Raw genomic sequence first — 14,973 nt, 5'->3', positions numbered from 1 at the left:
TAATGATAAAGGTGATGATGATATCATAGTCCTTTGCATTATGATTGGTGACCTTTGGTATAGCCCCMATCAATAAGTGTAGGCCAAATTAAAAGTGATCATGTGAGCCATCTTCATTCATGGTCATTCTACACATTCACACACTTCCAATCAACCAATCAATCAATCAATATCCATCCCAATCACAAGTACAAAGATTAAAAGGTTTAATTAATGAGCTGAGGATGGCCACCTCTTCGTCATCCATCAACTTCCTTATATGATATCATATTATACTCATTCATTCATTCATTCATTCAAACAAACAACTAATATTAATATACTTTAATTAATTATGACATCAACATTAGTTGATTATCCACGTATCACTGATGTGTCTGGAAAGGATACCGAGGAGCTGGAGGCCAGTGAGATGGGCAAGAGAGTGGTTGATGCAATCAAGAAGAATCCAATGCAAATCATTCCATTCTGTATGATGTGCAATGCGTTGGACATCAAGGATCCATTCCAAGTCGTTGCCGATATCAAGAAGGATGGCCTCAAAGTTGACAAAGAAGATATCAACATCATCTTCCAATCAGTCATGTAAGTCACCTCACATGATCAAACATTCCATCACATGATCATTCAAACACTCACACAACCAATCAATCAATAGTGGATGTATCCCAGTGATTGGATCATTGATGCAAGGTGTGTTCCAGTTGTTTTGGAAACGTGCATCCCCAGCTGATGAGGTAACAAAGGAGGAGTTGGACAAGAAGTTGTCAGAGTTGAAGAAGGAGATCATTGGAATCATTGATTCAAAGATCAAGGACAGTGAGATCAGAATGTGGACTGATATCTGTGGCACTGTTCTGGAGAACTTGAGGGGCTCCTGTGGTGATATGAAGTCTGACCTGGCTGCGTTGGTCTACAAGCTGGAGCATAATGAAGTGATCAAGGCTGACTTCCTATCAGACATCCGAACCAAGATTGCATTGGTTCGCGATCACAGTCGAGCCCTGAAGAACTTCTGTGCCAATCCCAAGTACCTTCAATTTGTCGTCAAGTTTTATGTTGAAGCATTGTTTGTGGATATCTCATTGCATGGACTGATCAATGTATGTATTTCAAGAATCAGTCAATCAGTCCAACATTGGAATAATTCCTATCACTGATACACTCACTAACTGCTCATACACCAAACTATGTCATACATCCATCATACTTAAGGCCTTCTGGTATCAACTCAACTATGATGAGATATTTGTGTCGGGAAGGAAGCCGGACAAGTTATCACCAAATGGTGTCAAGTCCAACTCTGAGAAGTTGCATGAGAAGATCACACGAGGCCTTTCACTCATCGCCTACCACGCACACCCCAATGATGGATACGATGGCTTCAAGGATACTGCCCACTTGTTGCTCAAGAGTGATGTGTTCATGTATCCAGTGCCACTGATCATGTACAACGGAGCTAATGACAAGGAGATGTTTGAGTCTATCCCTGAAGATGGTGTGCCAGAGAAGGAGATCAAGTTGCCAAACATGCCTAGCGCCTACATCATGAGGATGGATGGCAGGGACTTGTTCAGGCATAGCTTTAACAAGTCTGGATTGGGCGATTACCGAATGGAGAGAGGAGACTGGGTTGAACCCATCACTCTCTGCCAAGGCAACCCGTATTCATTGGTCGAGATGAGGAACTACATCATCACTCTGGACCAGCCCAGGAACATCACACTTCGTTTCTACGGCCAGTATGAGAATGATCAGAAGATTATTGAACTGACTGGATCTGATGGAGATGGCAACCCATTCAAGTTTGAGTTGAACCCCATCAAGTACAAGTATGGAGCACTAAGATCCTATCCCCAGGGCAACACATATGATGGCTCTACCAATCAAAGGTTTGTGTTCAAGTCTGGATTTGCTGTGAGCAAGACCTTCAAGAATGTTACTATTATGGATTTCAAGATCACCGCAATGTCATACCAGAGCCACTTATTCTTTGTGGAGTTCATGGTCGTTCCAGAACCATCAATCATAGCTGAGGCTGCGGAAGGAGACCAGGAAGAGGACGAGGAGGAGGAGGAATTTGGTGAGGAGGATCAAGTTCAGGAGGAGGACGAGAACTATTGGTGGGAGGAGTCGGACGAGGACGAGCAATAGGCAATGGTGACGAGGGAGACGATGGAATTCTTAATTAAACCTATTGATGTTATTGAGACCCTTGGTATCGTGCCCAATAATAAGTGTAGCATGCTCTGTCGGTTGATGTTCAACAGATCAGATGGCATGGTTTGAAGTATAGAACCAAACTGTGAAGATACACCATTGGAGAACGATGACCTAAGGAAGTATTGACTGTTGTTGTTGCCACCGGCACCAGTGTTATGATGAGCACCCAACCAATCAGAGTCAGTGTTGAGAAAGTTTGACAGCACTGTATCTTGCTTCATCAGAGTAGATGGTATGGTGTTTCCAGATAGGCCCAAACCTGATGAGTTGTTGCTATTGCTGTTGTTGTTGTGAAGGTTACCGCTTCCATCAGTAAAGGTTGGAATGAAATGGGATCATTTGAGCTAAGACACAGAATGGTCATTCTACATAATCATACACTTCAATCAACCAATCAATATATATCTTCATGTTTACATTTACTATGATAGAAAGAATGAATGATCGGAAGATAGCCACCTTTTCCCTCCTCGAAGCTATACACATCCTATAAAGTACTCAATCATTCATTCATTAATTCATTCAAACAAATAATAATAATAATAATAATAATAATAATAATAATAATTGTTTTTATTAATTATGTCATCAACAATAGTTGAATATCCACGTATCACTGAGGTATCTGGAAAGGATACCCAGGAGTTGGAAGCAAGTGAGATGGGAAAGAGAGTGGTTGATGCCATCATGTACGACGGTTTCAAAGACAAGGAAGAATTTGGAGAACTTGCAGAGACTGGAGTGCCAGACAAGAAGATTGAGTTGCCAATCAAGCCGAATCCCTACTTAATGAGGATGGAGGGATGGGACTTGATTAGGTATATAGATTACAAGATGGAAGCATTTTTGATGAAAGACTACATGGTGAATGAACCCATAACTCGTTGCTATGGAAACTCGTATACTTTTGTTGAGAGTTCATAGTGGTCCATATCATTCAAATGTAAATTAGTTTGAAGAATATGATCAATGTGTAGGAAGGGGACCATATGAGGAGGACGAGGACGAGGATGAGCAAGAGGTGATGTGATTCAGTAGGTATCCTTTTATTTTAATAAATTCTAAATATTAAATTTATTATTAATAATCCATTACTTGGATTTAAAATTAAATTATATGGTGAATAATGCTATTGACCTATGTCAATATTCTCGAAAGATAACTCTAATATTAATTGTTTTTGTTTCTCAATGATTTTGTCCAACCTCTGGAACTCCGCATCAAACTCCTCCTTTAGCTTAAACTTGATTCTCTTAACTATCATCTCCTCATACTCATCAAGTTCGAACCTTATGGTCATCTATAATATAGAAGGTATGTTAGTATTTAAATAAGTGATTGCCATAAAGTTAGTAGTACTTACTAGTTTGAAGAGAGACAAAGTTATCAGTTAGTGTCTTATTGACATTGGAATTGGGATCAATGGGTTAGCTCAAGGATTGATCAGAGTATAAATGTTGTTCAATTGTAGTGAGTGAATGTTGATGGTAGAGGGAGGGGAATAATAATATATATTTAATAATAGTGATAATAGATAGACTATGACAGGTATATTATTTGTTGTATTATTTGTTGAAGTTTGTTGTATAAATAGTGTAGATGAGTGAGTGACACATTTAAATGTTATAGATATTCATATATCTATGTACTTGAAATGGGTAACCTCGTGTATGTCCTCAATGTACTTGATGAGTTGAAATGCATGGAATAGGCCATCCATTCGAAGTATCATCGTTGAGGTATGGAAATAATGGTTATACAGGTTGAAGTAGTATTCGAGCACGTTGGGTAAGTAATACCTGATGGTCTGTTTGAAGAAGCCGAGCGCCGTTCGTTCGATGTCCTTGCCAAGGACACCATCCATTCTTAAATGTAACTCCTTCAATGTGCTGCCATTATGGACTTTGTTCCACCTGAATGTGTCGGCAGGGTGTGATGAAATATCCAGTATTGTAATCGATGGAGGTAGTGCTGGCGGAATGCCCGTCGCAATCAAATGTACAAGACCAGATGGACATTGATCACTTGGTACGGGTAGTCTGTCTTCGATGTACAGACTTGTGAGTGACTTGGGCAGAGCATCAGGATGCAATGTTTCCGAGAAGAATGTTCCAAGATTGAGTGTTTTGATTGAGTCAGGAAGCAAGCCGGGCTCAAGGACAATGTTGAACATGACGCCAAAGCACAGCCTTGTTAGACTGTTTGGGAGAGTCCCAGGGCTGAATGTGATTTTGTTGCGATAACTCAAGACTAGACTCTGGAGTGATTGTGGCAGTAGTCCTGGTTGGAGATGATGATCATACCTTGAGCCTACATCGAGATGTAGCAGGCCCTCGTGTAATGAGCCGACAGCCAAGCATGTGTTGAATTCTAACCCAAATACCAAGGAGGTGATCGAAGTTGGCAAAGTACCTGGTACGATCATTTTGTTAAAGTCTCGGCTAAATGTGATAGACTTGAGGCCGACTGGTAGTGAGCAATGGAGTATATCATGATTGAATAGGCGGCCCAATGAAAGATTGATTAGCGAGTATGGCAGGGCACCATTCTCTAGTTGATGATCGTAGAATTCACCAAACTCGAGATTAGTGATTGACAATGGCAGGATTCCAGGCTCGATGTTGTGCGTGTAATGATCGCTCAAACATAGTCCGATCAAAGAGGAGGGCAGCACTCTTGGCTGGAGCTTCTGTTCAAATGACCGACCAAGATGAAGATATGTGATTGAATCAGGCAATACGCCAATGTTAAGAGGCATGTTGTATTTCTTGCCAAACCTAAGATGCAACAATGATGAGGGCAACGATCCTTCCGCCAGTTCAGTGTTAAACTGGTCTCCAAACTTGATTGATGTGATTGAATCGGGCAGGGCACCTGGCTCCAGTGAACGATTGAATGAATGACCAAAGAATAGGGTTGTGAGGGATGATGGTAGTACGCCAACATCGATCGCAAGATTATAGTACACGCCGAATGTAAGGTACTTGATTGATGAGGGCAATGTAGATGGTTGTAAAGGAATGTCATAGGTATCAAATGTCAATGATGTCACTGATTGAGGCACTGAACCAACTTGAAGTGATTGTGATTGTGATTGTGATCGTGATTGTGATTGGTTATAATTGTCACAGCCATTGTCACTATATACAAACTGAGATGGTTGCTCTAATGGTGGCATGTAGATGTTTATAACATTTAGTAATCTTTTACAACTTAATCGAAGACAGATCACATCCATTATATTCTTATTATTAATAATATTATTATACTCATTGTATTGTTGTTGAAGTATACCCAATACTACTTTTAATATTACTAATGGTAGATTATCTATCATTCTTGTATCTCTATCTCTTTATCTCAAAGTTGTGTTCAATGAGTGAATAAACTTGCCAAGTTTCGTAATATATCAAGATACTTTGATTCCAAGAATACTATTGTATTAATATATATATATCATCAATAAAATAATATATGATTAATCCATGTTTGAATTTATTGTTTATGGAACTATTCCACCTCCCAAAAAGTTTACATTGTCCCATAAATAAAGAATAATTTATGAAAATGAGGTTTGGTGGGTCCAAAGACGACAGACTAACGAAAGACGTAGGATCACTTTATCAACTTAAAGATATATAAAGGGAGAGACGAAACGAGACGAGACGAGAATGTTGGATAAACTATCATTGACTGTGATCAAGTCCATTGCAACTCACTTGAAGGACTGCTTTGCAGACGCAGTGATGTTGTCATTGGTCTGTAAGAGATTGTTTGAAGAGAGAGAAAAGTATATAGTGTTGGACAATGATCAGTTACCAAAGGATACAGAGTTGAACAACATTAAGAAAGGCTCAAAACTACAATCCTACAAACAAATAATCACAAATCATCTCATCAATAAGCCATTATCTATCTTAATATATAGCATATGCAAAATTGCTAATTATAAATATCACCAATACGATGCAGATCGATTGTTCCTCACAAGTAAGTTAAAATCACATCATACACTCAATCAAACACTCTTCCTTATGGAATCATTCCAATCACTCAATCACTCAATCACTCAATCTTTTCCATCACTTAATAACTCACTCCCAACGTTCCAATCACTCAACTCAATCACTCAATCATTTTCCATCACTCACTCTCGGAATCATGGAATCATTCCATCACTCAATCATCTCCATCACCCACTCACACTCACTTCCATCATCTATGGAATAATTCCATTACTCACTCAATCTTCATTGGAATCATTCCATTCCTCACATCACTCAATCATTGAATCAATAATAGAACGAAGTATTGCTGATCAGAGCATGATTGATGAGATCCTGGCATTACCTAATATTGGCAAGGTTACATTTCGTGACACTACCAAGATGAGTAGCTTTAAACAATCATTCTGGAAGAGTGCCATTAGATTGTTTGAAGGCCTCAAAGCCAAGGGAGTAACGTCCCTTCATTATCCATCATTGTGGATCATTAAGCCATTCCCATCAGTCGTGCAATGGTCAACCATGGCGCTCGACAACAATGAGAGATGTGATTTTGAAGATTTTGAGGATGCTGATGAAGGCGATCATCACCCAAATCCACCCTTGGCACCTGGCACCCTGCCCTCATCACTCACCTCCATCAGTATATCAAACTACATCTTCGAGTCCTTCAAAGTCCTACCACAGGGCATCAAGATCATGGACCTCAGGTACTCATCACATGGAAAACCGATCAAACCTGGCGATCTCCCATCCAGCCTGGAGACTCTCATTCTCTCCCGATACGTCAGTGCTGCCGCGTTCACCCCTGGATCCCTCCCACCCCGTCTCAAGACATTGGAGTTTAATTGGCCGTATGATCATGTGCTCGACGACACGATATTGCCCCAATCAATCACATGTTTGGACCTAAAGTCTGGATGCAAGAAGCCACTGGGACCCCTGCCAGACAGCCTGACCGACCTGCGCATTAATGGTCGCGCGACAGGATCGATCAAACACCGACCACTGATCAAGCTCCTGCTCAAATCCTATCGATCAATCAATCCATTCGTAACATTTGATCAACTGACCGACCTGACATTCAACGACCTGGAGCCACACGAGATACCAAACATCAACTCCAAACGGTTCCCAAGTCTGCGAATGCTTGACTTGTACGTTGTACTAAAGGGAGCAACACCTGCTGATGAGCCCACCATCCCCGATGATTTTATGGTCGATGTCTCGACATTGCCATCAACTCTCAAGTACCTTTCGTTGGATTCATCGTTTGGTCCAAGGTTTAGAGGCATACCAAATGGCGTGGAAACATTCAGACTTGGCGCATCATATCGCCATGAAGTCAAGTTCAACTATGCATTGCTCCCATCATCCATCACCAGTCTGATTCTTTATGGAACTCACTTTAGATTGCCGAATGATGGTCCAGTGCCGTGGCCATTACCGCCATCAATTCGCAAGATAGAGTTCATTTTGTCGCCATTCCCGCCAAGCCTATTCCTCAGATACCTGCCGACGACCATCCAAGAACTTCACTTTAGTATCACCAACAAGCGCAAAACTACTTATGTGGATTTACAATTGCGAAGGATCACGGATACCAAGTTCTTTGCCTTGGTGACGTCGCCAGCACTAATCGACAGTGGATTCATGGACATCAACACTGCTCATTGTACCAAAGAGTAGTACTAGTACCTAAATATAGTTCCAATGTCTTTGCAGTGATTGATTGATTGATTGATTGCCAAAAAAGGCATCTGATATCATTGACCAAGGAGTGTTTATGTTGTCGTTCAATGACTATTATTGCTCTTTGAAGTATGGTGACAACTGACTTGACTCTTGAGCCATCTCTTCCAATGTTCTTGGCTTCCTATCCTTCTCAATCTTTGATTTGTTTGAATAAACGAATCAATGATTGAATGAATGAAGCATTGTTAGTCGTCTCAACCAATCACTCACATCAACTTGAATCATTGAAACATACCTCTGTATATATTTGATCACTGTTCTCATAGTCTTGTCTCTTTCTTGGTATGATGTGAATGTGTACGTGTTCGACGGTCTGTCCGGCATTCTTACCGTCTTGAATGGCGAAAGTCAGACCATCACCATCAAAGTGTTTCTCAATGACACGTGACACCTTGCTAGCAGTCTGCCACAAATCTGTAATCTCCTCTGGTGTCATATCATAGAATCTCTTTACAACTCTCTTTGGGCATATCAGTACATGTCCTATTCATTCATTCATCATTCGTCATTCGTTTGAATGATTGAGTTGAGTTGAGTTGAGTTGATTAGTTAGATGTCATATCACATCGACTTAACATGATCACTAACTAACTCAATCAACTCACCTGGTAATACAGGTTTCAGATTGACGAGCGCGAATGACAATGCAGACTCCATGAAGATCTCTGTATTTCTAATGGCATATTGACCAAACATATAAGGTGCACTCATTCTTTATCTATATTTATATATCTCTATTTATTTGATGATGATGTTCATTCAAATCTTGAACTAAAGATATAAACATGCATCGAACTTTGGATCAAGACCCAGCTGCATCAGACAGACCTTCACCAAAGGTTGAAGTTTGTTTAGTTAGACAGTGTGGTTGGCAACGTGGATCTACACCAACCCCACAGTCAAATATCTCCTATTGTTGTGGGTTGGGTTTGGATGCAATGCATCGGCTTGCTTGGATACCTGGTGACATTCATTCACAACCTCTCTCATTTACTCTGTCACTCATTCACTGCAGTCACTCACTCACTCACTCACTCACTTCATCTCCATTCATTAACTTATACATACACATTTATATATATTTATATCTCTTTCAATCAATCAATCAATCAAACAAACAAACTAACAAACAATGGTAAGTATAGTCGTTGAGGTCTATGAGTTGAAGTTGACATGCTTACTTACTTACTCTTATCTTACTTAGGAAACCCATGCAGTGGCTGAGAAGCCAGAGTGGAAGCCAGATGCAAGTGCCATTGAATGTACATCATGTCATCTATCCTTTAATCTTTTGAGAAGAAGAGTAAGTATACAATGAATGATGATTGAGTGAATGAATGTGTAGACTGACACATTACAATTGCAGCATCATTGCAGGAAGTGTGGACTCATCTTTTGCGATCCTTGCTCAAACAACTACTCTGTGTTGCCAGCAGAACTAGGCTACACAGGTCCACAACGTCTATGTCGTTCATGTCACTCATTCTTTGAACAAAAGAGGCAGTTCTATGGTATGTTCATTCATTCAATCATTCATTCAATCATTCACGACTCTAACATCTACTCAATCACTCAATCATTAGACAATGACGCATTCGTTGCACAGATGCAGTTGAGATCAACTGCCAACTTTGAATATGTTAGACCTATCAATGATATTGGTCATATCAAACATGGTCTGAGGAAGTCTTACATTCTATCTCGTGCCTCTGGCAACGATGTCCTCATCTCAGTGATCACGCCAACCTCTTGTCCATGGCCAATGTACTCTGAGAAGCACAAGAAGAAGTTTGTCAAGATTGTCCAGCTCCTGAAGGTATGTCACTACTCACTCTTTCATTCATTCATTCAATCATTCACTCACACTGTCATTCTTTAGCATCCATATATATGCCCATTGGTCAACATTGAGATTGCTGGCTCCAATGACAAGGTATTCACATTCAGAATGTGTAGCTCCAAGGGCAGTCTCAAGGATGTCATCTACAAGGTAGGTTTGTGATGATGACGCGAGGATGGGCATGCCCCCAGACTAACATCTCCCTCCACGCTACTCCAGGCCAAGCCACTCAACAACTACGATTCGAAATATAGCTACACTCTGAAGAAGTCATACTCGTCGGGCGTCGCGTCAAAGTCCTTCCCAAAGTATGGCCGACAAATACTCGAGGCGATGACATTCCTCAAACAAAAGGGCATCGCATTCACTCATCTGCACTCTGGCAACGTCATTATGAACAATGACACATGCTATCTGACCGATATTGAGAACACACTGTTGGGCCTGAAGCCCCTCTACCACGACATGATCCAGGGCAAGGAGAACCCCGAGGTGCTCTGCTTTGGCTTTGTGATGTTTGAGAGCATCGTTGGCGTGCCCATGCAAGATCTCCAGCTGAGCATGTTTGCGTCAGTCATCCCAGACAGCGCGATGGAGGTGCTCAAGCTCATCTTCCCCGAACAACCAAAGACAACAACATCAACAACGACAACTGATCAAACAACAACATCAACAACAAAGACAATATCATTGGAGGAGCTTATCAAACATCAATACTTTGCACAGGTGAAGGTTGCGGAAGCAGCGCCAGAGGTCAAGCTGAAGAAGTCACAGGCAGCGTTTGTGAAGGACAATGCCAATCGATTGGAGGCAATGTTGTCACCACGAGCTACGATGCTCAAGAAGCAGACATCGTCGACATCGATGCTCGAATCGCATCAGACGCCACCGACAAGGCCCGCAGCTTCAACATCCTCCACAAATCTTTTGAAGTCAATGTCCAAGCAACCATCCTCGCCAGATCTGACCTCTAGTCAGGCCAATGGCGGCAGTAGCGGCAACCTCAACAGCATCACCAACAACAACAGCAGAGGTACATTGACATCACCCATTGTCACTCCGCCCACTCCTCCACCTGCTCCGCCTCCCGCACCACCTGGTCCACCACCTCCACCTGGTCCACCTCCTCCTCCAGCAATCAAAGGTAACTAACTAACTTATCAGGATACATACACATAATGCATTCATTCACTAACTCTTCACTCATACTCAATCAATCAATCAATCAATCTAACCAGGAGCACCCAAAGTAGAGGGTAGGGGAGCATTGTTGGACAGCATTAGGAATCCAAACAATCTCAAGAACCTCAAGAAGGCACCAGCAGCAACAAAGTCTAAAGGTCCAGTTAAGTCCAAGAAATAAACATGGAAGGAAAACAACATCGATACATAATACGATCAAAGAGTAATGACGAATGAAGGAAAGGATAAATTTGGAAATGTTTGGAGAACATTCTACAACCATACACACCTACCACACACACTTATGCCCAACCAATATGTGACCGACTTAGATCTGAATCAGTGATTGACAGATCAGTGCTAAGCCCCAACAATCAAATAACACAGTGGCGTGGGTGAGTGAGTCGACTTGACCCCAAAGGCGCCAACCGCCCAAAGTGAGAAGTGTTGCGCAACTCACACACATTCGATCACTTTTTTGAATTTGTGAAGCTTTGGAGCAGGGGACAAGGTGGGGATCAAACTATTCATCATTGTTTACCTTTCACTCTCTTACCTCTTGTACAGATATCTTATAATATATTACATTTACATTACATTATTTAATCAAACTATCTATCTTTATTTGTTGTTGTTGTATTTTTAAAATATAAACATTACTTTATCCCCTGTAAATATATATATACATTAACATTATTATTAAATATAATTAGTTGTTCACTGAATGGTCAACTCAATATATCAAAGATCAGGTAATTATTGAATGATTGAATGAATACTCATACTCATATTGATATTCATACTAATATTCGTAAACATTGTAGTTAAACAAAAGGTAGAATGGTCACCAACTTTACTTGAACATCCTGCACAGCTATTCTTCTCGATCAAGAGTATAAGGGGACTCAAGACACAAGAGGAAGCAGCAAAGATATACTGTCTCTCAACTCTAGAGAAACAATCAATTCAAACAACCTCAATCACTGTACAGCCAAACACAAACATCGAATGGAATGAAGGTTACACTTTGTAAGTTTGATAGATTACATTGATTGAATGAGTGACTAACTTAGTCATGTTTAGTGATGTAACATCATCAACTGCAGAGTTGACATTATCAATATGGCAAACAAGTAGTCCATCACCATCTTCATCACCTCAACCATCTCAATCAATGATTGCTGGTGATGCCAATGTCAACGTCAATGGAAATGGAAATGATTCAATGTCAATGTCAATCGATACTCCACACAAACATCAAAGCATTCAAACTATACTATTTAATAATAGTAATAGCGGGAAATTGATTGGACGACTCACCATCCCATACTCTGAGTTCCAGACGCACTTTATCGACAAGTGGTATCCTCTAACAGGTGGTCAATCATCATGCTCCGTTCATCTTAAGATGAGCTACACAGACTCCAACGTGTGTATCCATCACTCCTCATTCACTCAATCAATCAATCATTCACAAACTAACACTCAATCAATCAATCAATATAGTCCAAGGTCACATTGGACGACTTCCTCGTGTTGAAGATGATTGGCAAGGGTGGCTTTGGACATGTGAACTTGGTGAAGAAGGTGGACACGGGTAGATTGTACGCGATGAAGGTGGTCAAGAAGGAGAAGTGCCTGGACTTGAACGCCGTGCAGCATACATTCACTGAGCGAGAACTACTCAAAAAGTACTACCATCCATTCATCGTGGGCCTAAAGTACTCGTTCCAGACACAGGACAGCCTGTGCATGGTGCTCGAGTATATTGGTGGCGGCGAGCTATTCTATCACATCAATGAGCGCGAGACATTCAGCGAGGACACTGCACGCTTCTACATTGCCCAGATCATGCTGGCCATTGGCTTCCTGCACGAACATGGCGTGATCTATCGCGACCTCAAGTTGGAGAACCTTCTGATGGACCTTGACGGCAACCTCTGTCTCGTCGACTTTGGCCTTTGCAAGGAGGGTGCCAAAGAGGGCGTGCCCACCTACACCATGTGTGGCTCACCCGAGTACATGGCACCCGAGACCATCACTGGCACTGGCTATGGTCGATCAGTAGATTGGTGGGCACTTGGTACATTACTCTATGAAATGATTGTTGGTTTGGTATGTTTATACGTTTGATCAATCAATCAATCCAATCACGCACTAATCTGACATCCACACCATAATCAACAATAGCCACCATTCTATTCAGAGGATCCACATGAGATGACCAAACTCATTGTTGCCGCACAACTCAAGTTCCCTGCAGGGATCTCAAAGAATGCATCAAGTTTGATATCAATGCTCTTGAACAGAGATCCAACCAAACGATTGGGCTCTGGTGAGTCTGATGTCGAGGAGATCAAATCACATCCATTCTTCAGATCACTCAACTGGACCAAAGTCCTAAACAAAGAGATCGACCCACCATTCAAGCCTCACCTCGTAAGTATCATCCTCGCCCTCTCTGCCATGACCAAGGACTCACACTCCTGCCAATCAATCAACCTTGAAACAGAATGGACCACTGGATCTCTCATACTTTGATCCACTTTGTACAATTCATTCACTTCCAGTCAACCCAAACACTTATAATAGCAACCTGTCAGAGTCTGATCAGATGGCATTCCAAGGTTTCTCGTATAGTGCGCCAGACCTCTTCCATCTGATCAACAGCAACAGTGTGAAGAATGGTGGCAGTTTCAACAATGGCAGTTTCAACAACAGTCTGGCCAACAGTCTGACCAGCAACAATAGTGGCAGTGGCAGTGGTCTGCTACCTTCGCCATCACTGAGCAGACACCAAACAACCACTCCGCCACTCTCATCCAATCCCGCCACGCCATCTACACCTGGCGCACTGTCTCGTAGCAACCTTCATTCACCAATGACCATCTCACCATCACCATTATACAGCTTTACATCAATCGCCAGACAACAACAAGATAACATGGTCGGCGTTACCACCACCAACAACAATAGCTCTGCTCAGAATACACCAACGTCACCTCCTCCCAATCCAACGATCAAGTCCACAGGTGGATGGGTTCAGCCACAGTACCCTCATCTCCTCCATCCACTCCCACTCAAGCCTCTATTCTCAAGGATACAGGATCGAAGGAGGTCACTCTCCAATGCGACCCAATTCACAATGGCGCTAGGGCCTGAAGACGAGGATATGTAATATGTTCATCATCAAGAATTCCAACAATCCATCATCATCAATCATAAACAACAGTTCGATATTGACTCTGACGACGACTAGACATCATAGTGATTGTTGTTATTGATTAATGAACTTTAAATAAGTTAGTTTATTATATTAATATATAAATGATTAACAGATGTTAATGTTGGCGTTGATGCATGCATCGATGTTTGTGCAACCGGACAAGTTGATGTGGACGTTGACATCAACATTGACGTGGATGTCTGGGAGACATGGACCGCAACCTCCAAACAGACCAGCACTTCTGTTGGCACCCTGCATGGCACCACCGTACGATCCACCGGCAACTGATGACTTGGACATTCCCATCGATGAGGCGGATGGGGTAAGGTTCTTCATGGCAGCTATATAAAATTAATGGTTAGTAAACTATTATTCAATGGATCAATGTCAAGTCAAGAGCAAACATACCAATAAGAGTCATTTTTGAATTAGGTATTTAGTATTATTAGATAATAAGGTAGTAGATATTATTTGATTTGATTTGATGATGATAAATTAATTGATCCAAGTTCATTATTTATATTGATGGTGGACATTCTAAACCTTTAAAGTTTAACATTAAATTGATAAGTGTATAAATTTAAATGGATAAAGAGTAGTTTACATTGTCGATCACTTGTTCAATCAATTTCAAGGATTATCTGTGTTTTACCCCTCCACACACATCATCACTTTCAATCACTTCACTTACTTCCCTCTAGATAATTGATCAATTATCTCATCAGAGTATCTACTCAATTTCA

The 14,973-nt window shown here is 41.3% G+C and overlaps 8 protein-coding genes across 8 annotated transcripts; 5 read left to right on the top strand and 3 right to left on the bottom strand.

Moving 5' to 3' along the window:
- Positions 1 to 334: 334 nt before the first annotated feature.
- On the top strand, positions 335 to 2,154 carry SAMD00019534_091620 (hypothetical protein; the record flags this gene model as incomplete). The annotated part of the gene is made up of 3 exons (XM_012895576.1): positions 335 to 585; positions 659 to 1,103; positions 1,216 to 2,154. The coding sequence occupies 3 exons, from the start codon at positions 335 to 337 to the stop codon at positions 2,152 to 2,154; spliced, it is 1,635 nt and encodes a 544-aa protein (XP_012751030.1).
- A 651-nt stretch (positions 2,155 to 2,805) lies between these two features.
- On the top strand, positions 2,806 to 3,200 carry SAMD00019534_091610 (hypothetical protein; the record flags this gene model as incomplete). Its single annotated transcript, XM_012895575.1, has 2 exons — positions 2,806 to 3,041; positions 3,176 to 3,200. 2 exons carry the CDS (start codon positions 2,806 to 2,808, stop codon positions 3,198 to 3,200), a joined length of 261 nt encoding a protein of 86 aa, XP_012751029.1.
- A 656-nt stretch (positions 3,201 to 3,856) lies between these two features.
- On the bottom strand, positions 3,857 to 5,401 carry SAMD00019534_091600 (hypothetical protein; the record flags this gene model as incomplete). The annotated part of the gene is made up of 2 exons (XM_012895574.1): positions 3,857 to 4,442; positions 4,527 to 5,401. 2 exons carry the CDS (start codon positions 5,399 to 5,401, stop codon positions 3,857 to 3,859), a joined length of 1,461 nt encoding a protein of 486 aa, XP_012751028.1.
- A 493-nt stretch (positions 5,402 to 5,894) lies between these two features.
- Positions 5,895 to 7,913, top strand: SAMD00019534_091590 (hypothetical protein; the record flags this gene model as incomplete). Its single annotated transcript, XM_012895573.1, has 2 exons — positions 5,895 to 6,213; positions 6,526 to 7,913. Coding segments are annotated over 2 exons (1,707 nt in total), but the record flags the coding sequence as incomplete, so codon positions are not given.
- Positions 7,914 to 8,211: 298 nt separating this feature from the next.
- On the bottom strand, positions 8,212 to 8,696 carry SAMD00019534_091580 (hypothetical protein; the record flags this gene model as incomplete). Its single annotated transcript, XM_012895572.1, has 2 exons — positions 8,212 to 8,465; positions 8,588 to 8,696. Coding segments are annotated over 2 exons (363 nt in total), but the record flags the coding sequence as incomplete, so codon positions are not given.
- Positions 8,697 to 9,226: 530 nt separating this feature from the next.
- Positions 9,227 to 11,185, top strand: SAMD00019534_091570 (hypothetical protein; the record flags this gene model as incomplete). Its single annotated transcript, XM_012895571.1, has 6 exons — positions 9,227 to 9,244; positions 9,328 to 9,493; positions 9,566 to 9,798; positions 9,862 to 9,972; positions 10,042 to 10,966; positions 11,061 to 11,185. The coding sequence occupies 6 exons, from the start codon at positions 9,227 to 9,229 to the stop codon at positions 11,183 to 11,185; spliced, it is 1,578 nt and encodes a 525-aa protein (XP_012751025.1).
- Positions 11,186 to 12,079: 894 nt separating this feature from the next.
- SAMD00019534_091560 (hypothetical protein) lies at positions 12,080 to 14,182 on the top strand (the record flags this gene model as incomplete). Its single annotated transcript, XM_012895570.1, has 4 exons — positions 12,080 to 12,433; positions 12,511 to 13,119; positions 13,195 to 13,443; positions 13,517 to 14,182. The coding sequence occupies 4 exons, from the start codon at positions 12,080 to 12,082 to the stop codon at positions 14,180 to 14,182; spliced, it is 1,878 nt and encodes a 625-aa protein (XP_012751024.1).
- Positions 14,183 to 14,335: 153 nt separating this feature from the next.
- Positions 14,336 to 14,651, bottom strand: SAMD00019534_091550 (hypothetical protein; the record flags this gene model as incomplete). Its single annotated transcript, XM_012895569.1, has 2 exons — positions 14,336 to 14,571; positions 14,639 to 14,651. The coding sequence occupies 2 exons, from the start codon at positions 14,649 to 14,651 to the stop codon at positions 14,336 to 14,338; spliced, it is 249 nt and encodes an 82-aa protein (XP_012751023.1).
- Between the last annotated feature and the right edge of the window lie 322 nt (positions 14,652 to 14,973).

This window comes from Acytostelium subglobosum (genome assembly GCF_000787575.1).
Source record: "Acytostelium subglobosum LB1 DNA, scaffold: scaffold21, whole genome shotgun sequence".
Lineage (NCBI taxonomy): Eukaryota > Evosea > Eumycetozoa > Acytosteliales > Acytosteliaceae > Acytostelium > Acytostelium subglobosum.
Note: the sequence above shows the minus strand (reverse complement) of the source record. Positions and strands in the feature narration are given on the sequence as shown.